This window comes from Bison bison, unplaced genomic scaffold (assembly GCF_000754665.1).
Source record: "Bison bison bison isolate TAMUID 2011002044 unplaced genomic scaffold, Bison_UMD1.0 scf7180017864035, whole genome shotgun sequence".
NCBI lineage: Eukaryota > Metazoa > Chordata > Mammalia > Artiodactyla > Bovidae > Bison > Bison bison.
In genome coordinates, this window is record NW_011494607.1 from 1,615,911 (window position 1) to 1,635,623 (window position 19,713).

At 37.1% G+C, this 19,713-nt stretch overlaps 1 protein-coding gene across 3 annotated transcripts in view; it reads right to left on the minus strand.

Annotated features, from left to right (window-relative positions):
- The window catches only part of LAMA2 (laminin, alpha 2), a 705,371-nt gene that overhangs the window by 42,291 nt on the left and 643,367 nt on the right, over positions 1 to 19,713 (minus strand). For 2 of the 3 annotated variants that reach the window (XM_010834645.1, XM_010834644.1), the window contains exons 52-54: positions 5,708 to 5,846; positions 3,635 to 3,646; positions 401 to 521 (exon numbers count right to left, since the gene is read on the minus strand). In XM_010834645.1, coding sequence (XP_010832947.1) covers positions 401 to 521; positions 3,635 to 3,646; positions 5,708 to 5,846 — 272 coding nt within the window. The remainder of the gene's footprint in view (positions 1 to 400; positions 522 to 3,634; positions 3,647 to 5,707; positions 5,847 to 19,713) is intronic. The other variant, XM_010834646.1, reaches the window with a different exon arrangement.

Below are 19,713 nucleotides of genomic sequence, written 5' to 3' on the forward strand. Positions count from 1 at the left end.
AGAAAACACATGTACACCCATGGCTGATTCATGTCAATGTATGGCAAAAAACCACCACAATATTGTAAAGTAATTAGCTTCCAATTAAAAAAAAAAAAAGAACCTGCTTGTCAATGCAGGAGATATGGGTTCAATTCTTGGGTCAGGAAAATCCCCTGGAGTAAGAAATGGCAACCCACTCCAGTATTCTTGCCTGGGAAATACCATGGACAGAGGACCCTGTTGGGCACAGTTCAAGGGGTCACAAAAGAGTTGGACACGACTTAGTGACTAAAGAACAAGACTAGAGTCAGTAGGAATTCAAAACAGATTAACAAGGACTGGTCCCCATCATAGACCCAAACTAAGTAAGTGAAATCTGGTATGAAGGTATTTAGGAAGCCATTAGGAAGAGACCAACCTCCAGTGAGCATCCTTTGGTAACACCAACATAATCAGGGCTGCTAAGTATATTGTACGGAGTTCTTGAAATTTCGATATCTTTGAGGCAACCAGAATATTTCTTCACATTTACTTCTGGCCTGTTGAAAAGTTAAATGGAAAATAAAAGCAATATCATTAGACAATGGCAATATAGAGTCTGTGACTACTGGATGCAAGCCATATGGAGCAAACTGATGCACAGGCAGGCGTATGTCTCAGACTGTGCGCTGGCGCGCACATGGACCTAGAAAACTACGCTTCCATTAGCTACTGGTTGGATAAGGGATATTAGCACCAACTTGCATAAGCAGTCTTTATGTAGCTCTTCGTTCTCTCCTTTTAAAAAATAATCTCAACTATTGCATGTAAATACAAGGTATAGAAATTAACTGACTTCTTTTGAAGTGCTTCATATGCATAATGAAATGTGTTTGTTTTTTTCCACCCAAGAGCAGACACTTGTACGGGAAAGCATAATCATACTATATAATGAAAAACATTAAATAAAATCTTGCTCAAAATTTAAAAATCTGGAAACATTTATTTTGAAAAGATAATATTTCTGCCATTGAGACTTTTTTTTGAGGGTTTAGCTGAGAATAAGATAATGTCATATTTCTCTAAAAATTTTAAGTCAAATAAAACCTGAGAAACATTCTTTTGGATTACAGTTTCAAAAAAGATACTTTAAGTTTACAAATTGACCCTAAAGTACTTATTCTGTTTTGGAGCAGTAACAAAATAAAGCAACCAAAGGACAAAACATACATTTAATTTTTCCAGTAAAGTTGAAAATGGCTTCAACACCCAAAAGACACTTGAATATTTACTTTTTGCTTACTACTTCTTAAAAAAGGATAAACATGCTAGCATGCAGTAAGTGCTTGATAAACACAAGTTAACAGGATGTTAACAGTGACACTTTTTTCATCTATAACAGCACTGTCCAGCATAACTTTCTGTGATGATAGAAATATTCTTTCCTGCACTGTCCAAATCAAATGAGCAGCCATGTATGTCTGCTGACACTTGAAAAGTAGCTCATGCCAATGAGAACCTGGATTTTTATTGCTATTTAATTTTCTTTCTTTTTCCTTTTTTGGCGACACTGCATGGCATATAAGGATCTTAGTTCCCCAACTAGGGATCAAACTCATGCTCCCTGAAGTGGGAATGCATAATCTTAAACACTGGACAGCCAGAGAAATATCATTAAAAAAATTTTTTTTTCTTTAACTTAAAGCTAAATAGCCACCGTGGCTAGTGGCTACCATATTGAACGGTGCAGGTCAACAGAAATAGAAAAAGTAATACTTTTTTTTAATGTTAATAAGCAACTCTAGGGGCTTCCCTGGTGGCTCAGTGGTAAAGAAACCACCTGCAATGCAGAAGCTGCAGGAGACTCAGGTTTGATCCCTGGGTGGGGAAGATCCCCTGGAGGAAGGCATGGCAACCCACTCCAGTATTCTTGCCTGGAGAATCCCATGGACAAGGAGCCTGGTGGACTACAGTCCATAGGGTCACAAAGAATTGGACATGACTGAAGTGACTTAGCATGCATGCAAGCAAACAACTCTAAAAAGTGTCCAATCAATACCAAGATATTATACTTAGTAGGATAATGATGAACTCTCCTCACTGTCCCATGGTGGCAGGATTCCTTTTTTTGCCTTAATAAAAAACATATGACATGGGGACAAACAGGGAGGCCAGCAAATCAGACCCCTGGCAGTGTGTATCCGGTGATTTATCTCATGCTGGGTATTTGTTCTGTTTCTTTCTCTCTGGGACTGTTTTATTTTCTTTGATCATTTCCCACTTGTTCCCAAGGTCTTCCCCTTCTGTTCGGTCAGCTGGTTATTACAAAAACATGCCAGCTGGACAGTGAGAATCTTGCTTATATACTTCCTGTATAAAGTGAAGGAAGCCAGTGAACTTCATTCTCAGCATTCATTTGCTTCCTTGTTTGTTGAGAGGAGGTTTGATTTATCATGAGTTTCTCAGAGGTCTTATCAATAAAATAAATCACTCCTACAAGTTACACACTTCATTGTTTCAGGGAAATACAAAGAACCATTTCAAAACACAATGATTCAGCAAGCTCAACATTATGAAAATCACAGGGGATAAGTAATCACATATGGTGATCAGACTCCTAATGGTAACCATAGGCCTCTGTTTCCTCTGTTTGCCTCAGAGGCAAAATTACAAAGCTACACAGTGTCATTCCAGAGCCTTATTAGCATATACTTTCATTGAAAGCCAGCCTTTGCCTTTTAGCCATCTCAGCAAACAGCACTTGACTGGTCCGTGATGAAACAACTTATTTTTCCCCACACTTTCAGTTCTATATAGTCTAGTTTCTGGTATTAAAAATCTAGCCTTTGCTTTAAAAATTTCTTTGATCAGCTGAGCTTCATTATGTCCTTTTGGGATATCTGGCACTGTTAGGTTTTCAAATACCAAAACACTCAGCTGGAACTCTAGCCAGATGGCACCAGCCTTGCACACATCTCTGGGGTTTGATCAGCCACGTACAAGGGCCTGATGCTTAAAACTTCCAGGCTAATACTGCCCGCCTGCAAATCGGAATTGAAATGCTCCTGAGAAGCTAGGATGACTGCAAACTTTCTCATCGTTAATGCAAACACTTGTTTTACATACAGTATTTCTAGAGGCTCCTTTTATCTGACTCTATACCTAAATTCTAAATAAACAAGGCAATAAAGAAGCAGCTTTGCCAAGAGGTGCAAGGGCCATGTAAACATGTGCATCTTTGCAGGCTTGCAAAAAGCAATCAGGCAGAGTAAGTATTTGGGAGCACAGTTGCTTGTTCAGCAGATAGTATAGTACCTGGGAGACCAGAGTCTGAGGTTCAACCCAGAAGATCACTTTGGTCCCCAGAACTAGATTTGTGCCCATAAACCTGACCAGCTGCCCTTGGCCTGTGCTGCTGCAAGTGTGCACTAGAGGGCACTGTGCGTGGGCGAAACAAGTCAAACTGCAGCTCTGTGATGGTGGGTAAGCAGCATCATTTTTGTAAGCAAAGGGCAGCATGAGAATCATCTCAGAATGCATTACTTGCTGGTGAAATGTACTATGAATAAAGCTGGATAGGTGTCACTCTGCTTCTGCGTCACCGCTTTATCTAAGAAGCCACATTGACCCAACCCATGCACTCGAAGAAGGCATGCATAAATTTAAATTTTACCTTGCTTTCATACTAGGTCAAAGGGAAGAGAAAAAAATGATTTACTTACAATTGCATTTTCATTTAGTAAAACCATAAACTATAATCATAAATCTTTTAAAACAGCATTTCACAGAGATCTACAAAGGAAAGTAAAATACCACAAGAAAGGGAACCAGGCATATACCCTTGACTGTAATGAAAACAGAACCCAATGGTGACCGTCTCCCACACTATGCTCCTAGAAAATTTTTATTTTGGAATTGAATTTAAAGCACTCATGTTTATCATTTTTATTAATGGAAAATGAATAAATGTTCCTGTGCAGTAATATTCATGAGTAGCTTATAAAGAGAGCTTATTGCCTTTTTGAACTTAGCTTGAACTTAATATATATAAAATAATTCATGTCCATCACATCTTTCGCACTTTATCATAAGAAGATCTTGCCTGTGGGCAATTACAGCTACGAATGCATGGCTCCTTGAATAGTCACAAATATATGTCTCACAAATAAATGTCTAAAGATTGTTTTGAAATAATGTGTCATACCACAGAAATATTATAATTATGAAATGCTATACTGTGGAAGTAAAAAAAAAAACATTGTGGTAATAAAGACTCACTAGGTATGTAGTCTGCAAACTATTTAATAATACATAAACCCATCTCAGTTAAATTAACATATACACTTTTGTGGGTAATTCCTAAAAATCACTTTATGGTAATTAAAACTACATTACCACCAGAATAGATAATGCCATCTTTGGGTAGCCTGATTTTGGCTACATTTAATTCACTCATAGAGAATTTAGTTAGTAATCTGGCAAAGTAAATCTTAGACTTGAACAATTTGCTAGATCCCCAGTATTTAAATAGTATCTGGAACATAGTAGTTGCTTATCAAACACCTGTTGAATGAATAAACAGATTTTGGAGTAATAACTATGCCACTCTACAAATACATTGAATCTGCAATAATTTTTCTGACCAGACATTTAAAATCTAAATTCCTAACACAAATACAATATCATGTGGATGAACGCAGAGCCAGTTTATCTGCATTAAGCTTATCAAATTATACACTTGATAAACTGAACTGGTGTCTGGTTTATGAATTTAGATACAGAAAGAAACACAAACCTCAGTTTGCATGCTCAATATCATGAATGAGACTGAAGTTCTACTGCTTGTTTGAGAAATATGAAAAGAACTGACCATCGTACTTTTCAGTTATTCTGAGACCATTCCAATTGTAATGTGTCTTTTTAGTGTAGAAACACCTAGGCAGGACGTTTGTACTAGCAAACTAAACAAAATAAAATGTAAAAATCTGGTGGTCTATATTTATAGTAAATTCTTATGGTTTGGCCAAATCAATTCATCCCATCCAAATTAGATTCAATTAACTTTTATTGAGCACCAAGTATTCTACAACTTTTATTTCTTATAGGCTGTTTTGTAACAAGCAGGAGATTAATGAAATATCACATGAAATATTTTCTGACACTTTTTAATTACTTCTATTTATTTTGGAATTAATTAAACTATTAAACTAAATACATCTCCCTATCCTGCTATCTAAAAAATATATGTGAAGTTTTGAAAAATATTGACATGGGCAAGAACAACTAATACTGCTTCAGCATCAAGTACATGGGAAAGTTCCATTACACTATTATCATGCTCGTGCTTAGCCATGAAATAGGTTACACTCACAGTATCCTGGAACACTGACTAATTTTCAGAACACTCAGCAAAGTCAGTGCACCATTATCTCTGGTGAATGTACAGCAGAAAGGCAATTACATTCAACTCCAGTTTCCACCTTTAATAACTTTTATAATTCTTTTTATCTCGTGACTGACTCTAAAGGTAACAGTGATTCCCATCTACCTCTTCAATAAAGATATCAAATTAATCTATGTTTTTTAAATCCTGGTATTAACATGTAGCACAATTTTTTAGATTAGGCATTTTCTGCAACTAAAGGTTATATGATACTCCTGTTATAATTAAACTTCAGAACTCTATTGAGCATAGTGACCATTTAATTAAAATGTAATCCTTAGCCCTAAATATACATCAAATTACCTCAAGTTCCTCAGCGTTGGCAGACCACCAAAATATATTTTGTCATCTGCTTTCAAGTCAAGACCGAAGTTGTTCCCAGGAGATGAAGTTGCTATGTTCTCCTCCTGGTTAGTATCAATATCTACAATTGATATGTTGGCTGCAAAGGAAGGAGAAAGTTTCACATTTTATTTGAGCAATACCAACCACATCTATATTAGTTCTGTTTCTTCAAGATACTTTTACTTTAATTCTCAAATTAACACTATAACTATATACAGCTATTTAATAATTGCAGAAACTACAACATCAATAAAATACATTGTTATATGATCCACAAAGAAAGCATGAAAATAGTAGCCTGAACACAAACCAGTCAAGATAAAATAAAAATGTTTAGATGGACAACAGAGAACTCATTGACACAGTTTTCCATAATACAAGTAGTTAGAAAATAAAATTAATATGTAATTAATGATAAGCAAATTGCCAACATCCGTTGGATCATTGAACAAGCAAGAGAGTTCCAGAAAAACATCTGTTTTTGCTTTATTGACTATGTCAAAGCCTTTGACTGTGTGGATCATAATAAACTGTGGAAAATTCTGAAAGAGATAGGAATACCTGACCACCTGACCTGTCTCTTGAGAAACCTATATGCAGGTCAGGAAGGAATAGTTCGAACTGGACATGGAACTGGTTCCAAATAGGAAGAGGAGTATGTCAAGGCTGTGTATTGTCACCCTGCTTATTTAACTTCTATGCAGAGTACATCATGAGAAATGCTGGGCTGGAAGAAGCACAAGCTGGAATCAAGATTGCCGGGAGAAATATCAATAACCTCAGATATGCAGATGACACCACCCTTATGGCAGAAAGTGAAGAGGAACTCAAAAGCCTCTTGATGAAAGTGAAAGTGGAGAGTGAAAAAGTTGGCTTAAAGCTCAACGTTCAGAAAACGAAGATCATGGCATCTGGTCCTATCACTTCATGGGAAATAGATGGGGAAACAGTGGAAACAGTGTCAGACTTTATTTTTTTGGGCTCCAAAATCACTGCAGATGGTGACTGCAGCCATGCAATTGAAAGACGCTTACTCCTTGGAAGAAAAGTTATGATCAACCTAGATAGCATATTGAAAAGCAGAGACATTACTTTGCCAACAAAGGTCCATCTAGTCAAGGTTATGGTTTTTCCAGTGGTCATCTATGGATGTGAGAGTTGGACTGTGAAGAAAGCTGAGCGCTGAAGAATTGATGCTTTTGAACTGTGGTGTTGGAGAAGACTCATGAGAGTCCCTTGGACTGCAAGGAGATCCAACCAGTCCATTCTAAAGGAGATCGGCCCTGGCATTTCTTTGGAAGGAATGAATCTAAAGCTGAAACTCCAGTACTCTGGCCACCTCATGGGAAGAGTTGACTCACTGGAAAAGACTCTGATGCTGGGAGGGATTGGGGGCAGGAGGAAGAGGGGACGGCAGAGGATGAGATGGCTGGATGGCATCACCGACTCGATGGACCTGAGTTTGAGTGAGCTCCAGGAGATGGTGGGAGGCCTGGCGTGCTGCGGTTCATGGGGTCGCAAAGAGTCGGACACGATTGAGCGACTAAACTGAACTGAATGATAAGATAAATATTTAACTAGAAATCAGACTGTGAATTAGAAATAAACACAATTTGTGATTCTGTCTGTACATTTCAGTATCCACAGAAGTACTTTGGCTGAGGCTCATCCCTAGAGGAATGAGGATGAGGTGGTTGTGCCTGGATGTGGAGAGATGGGAATGTTTGATTTTGCAAAATGACAGGATCCACATCCATTGTTTTTTTTTTTTTAATTTTATTTTATTTTTAAACTTTACATAATTGTATTAGTTTTGCCAAATATCTGTTTCAAGAGAGGTACAGTTTTCATTGTTTATTGCTTTTCTCTCAGGTCTCTAAATGTACTTCCAATATGATGAGGATAAGAATTTAGAAATAGAAAGGAAAAAGGAAAAAAAGAGAGACTCTTCTCTGTTTAAACTGCTTTGTTCAGAGAGCAGATGTGAACACTTTATCTCACTGATTTTTACCCTCTTTATTCTTAAGAGTCAGTCTAGGTTCTCTCTGAATTATGTGGTATCTCACCATAATATTTGCCTAGGCCCAACCTTTAAGTGCTTCATATATTTTGGATCCTTGATGCATATTGAGGCATTGGTTCATTAACAAGACAAATTTGGCGTCTAAATCTCTGCCCGATATAACACCTGAATTAGCAAGGGTCTAAAAATGGCCACTTGAACCAATGGGTTTTAAGGGCATTTCAAAGTGTTTATTCTTTGGAGCATTAGTTTCTTGGATATTGCTGGATCAAATAAATATGACAAACACTAGTTAAGCAAATTTAAACACAGATCTTAATTTTATGGCTGCTCAGATCTTGCAACATACTAATATGAAAAGTAATGCTCCAAAAAAGGGACACAGAACAAGAAGTATTTCTCAAGTTTGTTTGACCTTGAAATATTATTATTTTCTCCCAACTCACCATTTTTTAGAAGAGTGTTCTTTGAAAAATAAAGAGAAATATCAAACTCCAAAATTCCATTGTAATCTGTAGCCCTTCCATTTCAAAAGGAAGTATCCTCAGTAAAACCAAACATAACTACCTTAAAAAATATCCAAAATAAAATACCCAAACCTATTAACACCTCAGATCCTCGAAGAATTTTATAAAGATAAACAAAAAAAATTACTTAAAAAATAAGTGCCTAATTAAAAATTATTAAGCAAGTTAAGATTTAAAAAGTTAATTACTTTCTAGCACATATCAATTTCATATTTACATATCTTTTTGACCAGACTGGTGGCTAAGATAAAAAAGATTTATAAAAATGTTTCAAAACTTTTTAATACATATATATATTTTTTTAATCCAGATCAGCAAAGAAGTTTTCACATAGGGCTGTTGACTGGAATGTGAAAATAGCCTTTTTTCTATAGACCTGGTATACATTTTAATAATGTCTGTGAAAATGAGATGTCTCTTTATCATAGGCAAGTCAGTGACTGGAGGTAGTTTTCCTCCTTATCCCTGAGTGAATATATACATTTTTAGAAATCATTCTAAGAAAAACTGATTAAAAAGCAGAAACACAATTGAAGTGAAACTCACTGGTCCACTGAAGTATTAGCTTCGGTATTGAGACATAGGATGGCATATTTTTACTGATTTAAAGAAAGGGTTCTACTCTGTCCTTCATGAGTGACAGCTATGGAGTGGGTTCTGCTATGGAATGCTAACACTTGCTTTTATTCCTTGCCCTATTTCTTTCCCTTACAGAATAGCAATTAACATAAAATTTTAGAGTTGATGAGTTCAGACATCATTTATGGATAAACAGGGAATTAAGGGTTTTATTCAATACTAGACACACAGTGGGAACTTAACAAGTATTTTATAGTCAATACTGAGTTGTTATAAAGGAGTTGTTTTCACTTTGGCAGTTCTTTTCTTCTTTTAGTCCACTGAAAATCTAAATGATCAATTTTGCGTCCATATCAATGCACTTTGGGGGACATAGGGCACCTCTATTAGTGACTGTGGTTCTACTAACTGACTCAGAAGGTGGGAGTGCTTCCTGAAAAAGACAGTTTGAACTTCAAGGGACAGTGGTTTTACAAACTAGCTGAGGATAACTTGTGTAAAACAAATAATCAGGTATCTGAAAAGGAGCAATAGCCTTACTTGAATTCCTATCTCACTACTCCATGGATTCTGACCTTGCTAAAACCCACAGTGTCATCCCTACATCCAAACCCTATCCTTTGGTCCTTACCTTAATCCAAATCTGTGCAGTATGTGAGGTTAATATTTCCATCCTTCTAGAATTTTCCTCCTTCGACTTCCATGATACCAACTTCTCAGTTTCTCTTGCCTTTCCAACCTCATTCTCAGTCTCCTTCCCTGGAACCCTACTTTTCTGAACACTTCTGAAATGTTGACAGTCACCAGAGTGCTTTCAGTTGGCTATTTGTCAGGTTTCAGCTATCTGGGTAGCCTCAAGTTTATATTTCCTTACTATATGTTGACCACTCAGAAATAAACATACCTGGACCTGATTTTTGCCTAAAAATCCACATTCAGCAGGTGATTCATTATATACCTCCCCAGCTGATATTCTGAATTAAAATGGTTATCTTTTTACTCCCAGATCTGTATTATTTATTTTATCTGGTAACACTAAGACCCCTACCCAATCTCCTAATTAGACAGTCATCTTTTCTCCTCACCATTCTATATCTTACCAATCAACAGCCCTACTAATTTCATCTAAATAACTCTATTATCTGTTCTCTTTAAACGATTATTTATTTTATTTTTCAATGTGTTGCATGGCTTTATGAGCTTCCCTGGTGGCTCAGTAGTAAAGAATCCACCTGCCAGGATTTGATCCCTGGGTCAGGAAGATCCCCTGGAGAAGGAAATAGAAACCCACTCTACTATTCTTGTCTAGAAAATCCCAAGGACAGAGGAGCCTGGGGGCTATAGCCTGGGGGGTGGCAAAAAGCCAAACACGACTGAGTGACTGAGCACACACGCACGCATGCCTATAGGAACTCAATTCCCTGATGTGGGACTGAACCCAGCCATAGCAGTGAAAGCCTGGAATCCTAACTATTAGGCCACCAGGGAACTCACTGTTCTATTTTAAAACACTTTTATCAATGTAAAACTGACATGGTATAATTTGTCCATGTTTAAAATATACAATTTTACAAGTTTTGAGATCTCTATACATCCATGAAATGCTGCTGCTGCTGCTAAGTCGCTTCAGTCATGTCCGACTCTGTGCGACCCCATAGACGGCAGCCCACCAGGCTCCCCATCCCTGGGATTCTCCAGGCAGGAACACTGGAGTGGGTTGCCATTTCCTTCTCCAATGCATGAAAGTGAAAAGTGAAAGTGAAGTCGCTCAGTCGTGTCCGACGCTTCTCGACCCCATGGACTGCAGCCTACCAGGCTCCTCTGTCCATGGGATTTTCCAGGCAAGAGTACTGGAGTGGGGTGCCATTGCCTTCTCCATCCATGAAATGATCACAGTCAAAAAATTGAGCATGTCAATCACTCCAGTAGTTTCCCTAAGTCTCTTTGTCATCCTTCCTTCCACTGTCCCTCCCTATGAAGCCCTATCCACAAATATCCTCTAGCTGCTTACTGTGACTATATGTTAGTCTGTGTTTTCTTTTTTTTTTCCTAATTTTATTTTATTTTTAAACTTTACATAATTGTATTAGTTTTGCCAAATATCAAAATGAATCCGCCACAGGTATACATGTGTTCCCTATCCCGAACCCTCCTCCCTCCTCCCTCCCCATACCATCCCCCTGGGCCATCCCAGTGCACCAGCCCCAAGCATCCAGGTTCGATGCACGATGCTGGATGCTTGGGGCTAGTCTGTGTTTTCTATATATTTTTTATATAAATGTACTTTTTTGTCTGACTTCTTTTACTCAGAAAAATTATTTTGCTCTTAATCTATTTTGTGTGGATATTAATAGCTCATTATTTTCTTTTATCACTAAACAATATTCCATTGTATGGATATACACCGATTTGTATATCCATTCAACGGCTGATGAATGTTTGCACTGTTTTTTGTTTTTTTGAGTATCACAAATAAAGGTGCTATAAATTTCCTGGTACAAGTCTCTCTATGCATATATACTTTCACAAATCTTGGGTGAATATTTAGGAGTGGAATGGTTGTTTCATATGACATGTCTATATTAAACCTTTAAAGAAAGTGCCAACCTGTTTTCCAATGTGGCTGTACCATTTTTACATCCTTGTCAGCAGTGCATAAGAATTCCACTTGCTTGACATCCTTGCCAGCCCTGGGTATGTTCAGTCTTTTTAATTATAGACATTCTAGTAACCGTATAGTGGTATCACACTGTGGATTCATTTTGCATTTCTCTGCTGTCAAATCCCACTGCAACTCTTATTTCAAGCCATCATTTATCTCCTGTCTGAAATATTATTGTTCTTAATTGGTCACTCTGCCTCCAGTTTAATCTTCTGAAAATTTACTTTTCTTATTTCTCCTCTCTCTGATTATTTCCTTATAGCTCCCTTTGTGGGGCCTTCCTTTACTATACTGCTTCGATATTGCTGTTTGCTCCAGGGCTTTGGATAATCTTATCCTAGATATGACTGGTTTTTCTCATCTCTATTAAGCTACAACTATTTAAAACATAATGCTTCGCAGCCATCCATCTTTCCCCTAGAACTCTGTTAATCCTCAGATACACATAATGAATTGCCTGTCAATTACATGGCTTCCTTAGGTTGCTAAAGACACTAAGAGTTCCTTTAATACAAAATGTCTAAAATAAAGCTTTTCTAAGCTTTAAAAAAGCTAATAAAGCTCTAATAAAGCTTTTCTAAAGTTCTTTTCTAAAATCTATGTTTATTCTTGCATCCAATTGCTTGGTAAATGGCACTGATATTTTTTGTTGTTGTTGTTATTTTAAGAAAAATAAAGGAATTATTAAAAAAAAAAACTTAACTCTCCCCATTGAGTATTTCATAAAGCTTCTCAATTTAAAAATGCTTAATATCTTTCAACTCCGTTCTTTCCTATTCATTCTCATAGTTTCATTCTCCTTGCTCTTCCACTGGTTTTCCTACAGATTGCAATAGCATCTGAAATTGTCACCAATCTACCCTCCAAGTTGCTGCTAAAGAAACTTCACTAAAACACAAATCTGGTAGTATCACACTCTTGATTAAAACTCTTAGTAGTTCTTTCCCTATAGCTTTCAGGAAGAGTTGAAACTCCTTACAGTAAGTCCCCTACATACAAACCTTCAAGCTGTGAACTTTCAAAGATGCAAACGTGTGTATGCGTGTGCAATCACATAAGTTAATTCATGTGTATAGTGTACGTCATGTGTGTGCATCCACTACCAGTAGTTGTGGTCTTGTGACTTTACTGTACAGTACTGTATAGAGTACAGCAGTGCAACATCTTTATTTCAAGCTCTGAACATGTGCCATCAGTGTCAGGCGTGAATGAAATTGCAGCTTGCCCTCTCCTCTGTCTCCAATTGTTGACACACTTCAGCTGTACCATCTCCCACCTCTTTTCCCTCCAGTCAGTAAATCTTTGTGCCTGTTCACTTGATGCCAGCCCCTGTATGCCAGCTGCTGTACTGTACCACTGTACTTTTCAAGGTTCTGTACTGTAAGGTTAAAAATATTTTTTTTTTGTATTTTTTATGTACTATTTGTGTGAAAAGTAACATAAACTAATTACAGTACAGCACCACATAGCCAATTGTGTTGGCTGGGTATCTAGGCTAACTTTTTTGTACTTACAAACAAGTTGGACTTACAAATGTGCTCTTGGAAGAGAACTTGTTTGTATGTAGGACAATTACTATAGTTCAGCTCAGGCCAGTGCTGGGTCACTTCAGTTATGTCCAACTCTTTGCGATGCTATGGACCATAATAAGCCAGCTGTCTCTGTCCATGGGATTCCCCAGGCAAGAATACTAGAGTGGAGAGAACAAGATGGCAGAGGAGTAGGTGGACATGGAGTACATCTCTCTCCAAGGATACACCAGGAATACACCTTCAGACACAATACACTCTCCAGCTGAGAGTGGACAAGAGTACCTGACCAGGGGAAAAGAATATATTAAATCATGCAAAACTTGAGATCAAGCCCTGAGCCTTTGGAGTGGGAGCACTGACTCCAAGACCCTAGACTACCAGAGAACTAATCCTAGAGAGTATCAAATTGTAAGAAATCACACAAAGGAAAACACTTGAATACAAGACCTGGTATCACCCAACTACCAATAGCACCCTGTGAAGGACGCCTCATCTAAACAACAAACAAAACAAAAATACAAACCCAGTCATCATTAGACAGGATTACCAACTCACTCAGCCTTGCGCATCAGAGGAAAAACAAACAAACAAAAACTCAGCACAAATCTCACCCTATACAAAGCTTACATAAACCAGTGGACCAACCTTAGGAGGGCAGAAACCAAAAGAAAGAAAGAATTCAACCTTGAAGTCTGGGAAAAGGAGACCTCAAACACAATAAGTTAAAAAAAAGTAATGAAAAGGCAGAGAGATACTACACAAATGAAGAAACAAACTAGAAACACAGAAGTCCAAATAAATGAAGAGGAAATAGGCAAACTACTTGAAAAAGAATTCATAATAATAATAATAGTAAAGATGATAAAAAAAACCTTGAAAACAAAATGGAGAAAATGCAAGAATCAATTAACAAAGACCTAGAAGAATTAAAGAATTAACATACAGAGACAAACAACACAATTACCTAAATTAAAAATAGTCTAGAAGGAATCAATAGAAGAATAGCTGAAGCAGAAGAATGAATCAGTAAGCTGAAAGATAAAATGGTGGAAATAATTTCTGATGAGCAGAATAAAGTAAAAAGAATGAAAAGAACTGAGGATAGTCTCAGAGACCTCTGGGACAATATCAAATGCACCAACATTCGGATTATAGGGGTCTCAGAAGAAGAAGAGAAAAAGAAAGGATATGAGAAAAATTTTAAAGAGATTATAGTTGAAAATTTTCCCAACATGGAAAAGGAAATAGTCAATCAAGTCCAAGAGGCACAAAGAGTCCCATACAGGATAAACCCAAGGAGAAATACAACAATACACATACTAATCAAACTAACAAAGACTAAACACAAAGAAAGAATATTAAAAGCAGCAAGGGAGAAGAAACAATATACAAGGGACACCCCATATGCTTAACAGCTGATCTTTCAGCAGAAACTCTGCGGGCAAGAAGTGAATGGCAGTATATATTTAAAGTACTGAAAGAGAAAAATCTACAACCAATATTATTGTACCTGGCAAGGATCTCATTCAAAATTGATGGAAAAATAAAAAGCTATTCAGAAAAGCAAAAGTCAAGAGAATTCAGTACCACCAAACCAGCTTTACAACAAATGTTAAAGGGACTCATATAGTCAAGACATACAAAGAAGAAATATGATCTACAAAATCAACCCAAAACAATAAAGAAAATGGCAATAGAAACATATATATCAATAATTATTTCATATGTAAATGGATTAAATGCTCCAACCAAAAGACACAGACTGGCTGAATGGATACAAAAACAAGACCCATATATATGCTGTCTACAAGAAACCCACTTCAGACCTAAAGACACATATGGACTGAAAGTGAGAGGATGGAAAAATATATTCCATGCAAACAGGAAGCAAAAGAAAGCTGGAGTAGCAGTCTTCATATCAAAATAGACCTTAAAATAAAATAAAATAAAATATCTCTTGTAATCACAAGAGATAAGGAAGGGCACTACATAATGATCAAGGGATCAATCCAAGAGGAAGACATAACAATTGTAAATACCTATGCACCCAACATAGAAGCATTTCAATACATAAGACAAACACTAATAGACATAAAAGGAGAAACTGATAGTAACACAACAATGGTAGGAGACTTTAACACTCCACCACACCAATGGACAGATCATCAAAACAGAAAATTAATGAGGAAACACAAGTCTTAAATGATACATTAGATGAGATGGATCTCATTGATATCTTCAGGACATTGCATCCAAATGCAGAAGAATACATCTTCTTCTCAAGTGCACATGGAACATTCTCCAGGATAGACCACATCTTGGGTCACAAATCAAACCTCAGTATATTTAAGAAAATTGAATTCATATCAAGCATATTCTCCAACCACAACACTATGAGACTAGATGTCAATTACAAGAAAAAAATTGTAAGAAACACAAATACATGGAGAGTAAACAACACATTTCTAGATAACCAACAGGTTACTGAAGAAATCAAAAAACTTCTAGAAACAAATGACAATGAAAACACGACAACTCAAAACCTGTGGGATGCAGCAAAAGCAGTTCTAAGAGGGAAGTTTATAGCAATACAATCCTACCTCAAGAAACAAGAAAAACATCATATAGACAGCCTAATTTCACACCTAAAACAACTGGAAAAAGAAGAGCAAAAACACCCCAAAATTACTAGAAAGAAATCATAAATATCTGAGCAGAAATAAATGAAAAAGAAATTAAGGAAACAATAGTAAAGATTAATAAAACTAAAAGCTGGTTCCTTGAGAAGATAAACAAATTGACAAACCATTAGCCAGACTCATCAAGAAAAAAAGAGAGAAGAATCAAATCAACAAAATTAGAAATGAAAAAGGAGAGGTTACAACAGACAATGCAGAAATGCAAAGGATTATAAGAGACTATTATGAACAACTATAAGGCAATAAAATGGATAACCTGGAAGAAATGGACAGATTCTTAGAAAAGTTCAATCTTTCAAGACTGACCCAGGAAGAAATAGAAATTATGAACAACCCAATTACAAGCACTGAAATTGAAGCTGTGATCAAAAATCTCCCAAAAACCATGAGCCCAGGACCAGATGGCTTCATAGGAGAATTCTATCGAACATTTAGAGAAGAGCTAATGCCTTAAAAAAACTGCAGAGGAAGGAACATTTCCAAACTCATTCTACGATGCCACTATCATCCTGATACCAAAACCAGGCAAAGAGAACAGAAAAAAAGAAAACTAGAGGCCAATATCTCTGATGAACATAGATGCAAAAATCCTCAACAAAATTTTAGCAAACAGAATTCAGCAACACATCAAAAAGCTCATTCACCATGATCAAGTTGGGTTTATTCCAGGAATGCAAGGATTCTTCAATATACACAAATCAATCAATGTGATATACCATATTAACAAATTGAAAGATAAAAATCATATGATCATCTCAATAGATGTAGAAAAAGCTTTTGACAAAATTCAGCACCCATTTACGATTAAAACTCTTCAAAAAAATGGGCATAGAAGGAACCTACCTCAACATAGTAAAGGCCATATATGATAAGCCTATAGCAAACATTATTCTCGATGGTGAAAACACAGCATTCCCCCTAAGATCAGGAACAAGACCAGGGTGTTCACTTTTACCACTATTATTCAACATAGTTTTGGAAGGCCTAGCTACAGCAATCAAAGAAGAAAAAGAAGTAAAAGAATCCAGATCGGAAAAGAAATAAAGCTCTCACTGTTTGCAGATGACATGATACTGTACATAGAAAACTCTAACGATAGTACCAGAAAATTACTAGAGCTAATCAGTGAATTTAGCAAAGTTGCAGGATACAATATCAATTACAGATATCACTTGCATTTCTATATACTAACAATGAAAAATCAGAAAGAAAAATTAAGAAATCAATACCATTCACCACTGAAACAAAAAGAATTAAACATCTAGGAATAAACTTACCTAAGAAAACAAAAGAACTGTACACAAAAAAGTATAAGGCACTAATGAAAGAAATCAAAGATGGCATAAACAGATGGTGAGATATTCCATGTTCTTGGGTAGGAAGAATCAATATTGTGAAAATGACTATACTACCAAATGCAATCTACAGGTTCAATGTGACCTCTATCAAATTACCAATGGCATTTTTCACAGAACTAGAACAAAAATTTCACAATTCATATGGAAACACGGAAGACCCAAAAGAGCCAAAGCAGTCTTGAGAAAGAAGAAGGGAGCTGGAGAAATCAACCTTCCTGACTTCAGATTTCACTACAAAGCTACAGTAATCAAGACAGTATGGTACTGGCACAAAAACAGAAATAGAGACCAGTGGAACAAGACAGAAAGTCCAGAAATAAACCCATGCACCTATGGGTACCTTATTTTTGACAAAGGAGGCAAGAATATACAACGGGGCAAAGACACCTCTTCAATAAATGGTGCTGGGAAAACTGGACAGCTACATGTAAAAGAATGACATTAGAACACTTCCTAACACCACACACAAAGATAAACTCAAAATGGATTAAAGACCTAAATTTAAGACCAGAAACTATAAAGCTCTTAGAGGAAAACACAGGCAGAACACTCGATGACATAAACCAAAGCAATATCCTCTATGACCCACCTCCTAGAGTAATGGAAATAAAAACAAAAGGAAACAAGTGGGACCTAATTAAACTTAAAAACTTTGCACAGCAAAGGAAACTATAAGCAAGATGAAAAGACAGCCCTCAGAATGGGAGAAAATAATAGTAAGTGAAACAACTGACAAAGGATTCATTTCCAAAATATACAAGCCGCTCATACCAGAAAAACAATCCAATCAAAAAGTGGGGAAAAGACCTAAACAGATATTTCTCCAAAGAAGACATTCAGATGGCTAACAGACACATGAAAAGATGCTCAACATCACTCATTATTAGAGAAATGCAAATCAAAACTAAAATGAGATATCACTTCACACCGGTCAGAATCAGTTCAGTTCAGTCGCTCAATCATGTCCGACTCTTTGTGACTCCATGAATCGCAACACGCCAGGCCTCCTTGTCCAACGCCAACTGCCAGAGTCTACCCAAACCCATGTACATTGAGTCAGTGATGCCATCCAACCATCTCATCCTCTGTCATCCCCTTCTCCTGCCCTCAATCTTTCATCAGGGTCTTTTCAAATCAGTCAGCTCTTCGCATCAGGTGGTCAAAGTATTGGAGTTTCAGCTTCAGCATCAGTCCTTCCAATGAACACCCAGGACTGATCTCCTTTAGGATGGACTGGTTGGATCTCCTTGCCATCCAAGGGATTCTCAAGAGTCTTCTCCAATACCACAGTTCAAAAGCATCAATTCTTCGGCGCTCAGCCTTCTTCACAGTCCAACTCTCCAACATTCATACATGACTACTGGAAAAAAATAGCCTTGACTAGATGGACCTTTGTTGACAAAGTAATGTCTCTGCTTTTTAATATGCTATCTAGGTTGGTCATAACTTTCCTTCCAAGGAGTAAGCATCTTTTAATTTCATGGCTGCAATCACCATCTGCAGTGATTTGGGAGCCCCAAAAAATAAAGCCAGCCACTGTGGCCATCATCAAAAAGTCTACAAACAATAAATGCTGGAGAGGGTGTGGAGAAAAGGGAACACTCTTGCACTGTTGGAAGGAATGTAAACTGATACAGCCACTATGGAAAATGGTATGGCGATTCCTTAAAAAACGGAGAATAAAACTACCATATGACCCAGATGGCATCACTGACTCGATGGACGTGAGTCTCAGTGAACTCCGGGAGTTGGTGATGGACAGGGAGGCCTGGCGTGCTGCGATTCATGGGGTTGCAAAGAGTCAGACACGACTGAGCGACTGATCTGATCTGATCTGATGACCCAGAAATCTCACCCCTAGGCATATACCCTGTGGAAACCAAAATTGAAAAAAACACATGTACTCCATTGTTCACTGTAGCACTATTCACAATAGCTAGAACACGGAAGCAACCTAGATGTCCATCGACAGATGAATGGATAAAGAAGTTGTGGTACATATACACAGTGGAATACTCAGCCGTAAAAGGGAACGCATTTGAGTCAGTTCTGATGAAGTGGATGAACCTAGAACCTATTACACAGAGTGAAGTGAGTCAGAAAGAGAAAGAGAAATACTGTATTCTAATACATACATACGGAATCTAGAAGAATGGTACTAAAGAACTTATTTATAGGGCAGCAATGAAGAAACAGACATAGAGAATAGACTTATGGATATGGGGAGAGGGGAGAAGAGGGTGAGACATATGGAAAGAGTAACATGGAAACTTATATTACCATATGTAAAATAGATAGCCAATGGGAATTTGCTGTATGGCTCAGGAAACTCAAACAGGCACTCTATATCAACCTAGAGGGGTGGGATGGGGAGGGGGATGGGAGGGAGGTTCAAAAGGGAGAGGATATATGTATACCTACGGCTGATTCATGTTGAGATTTGACAGAAAACAACAAAATTCTGTAAAGCAATTATCCTTAAATATAAAAATAAATTAAAAAAAAAAAAAAGAATACTAGAGTGAATTGCCATGCCCTCCTCCAGGGGATCTTCCCGACCCAGGGATGGAACCCATGTGTCTTA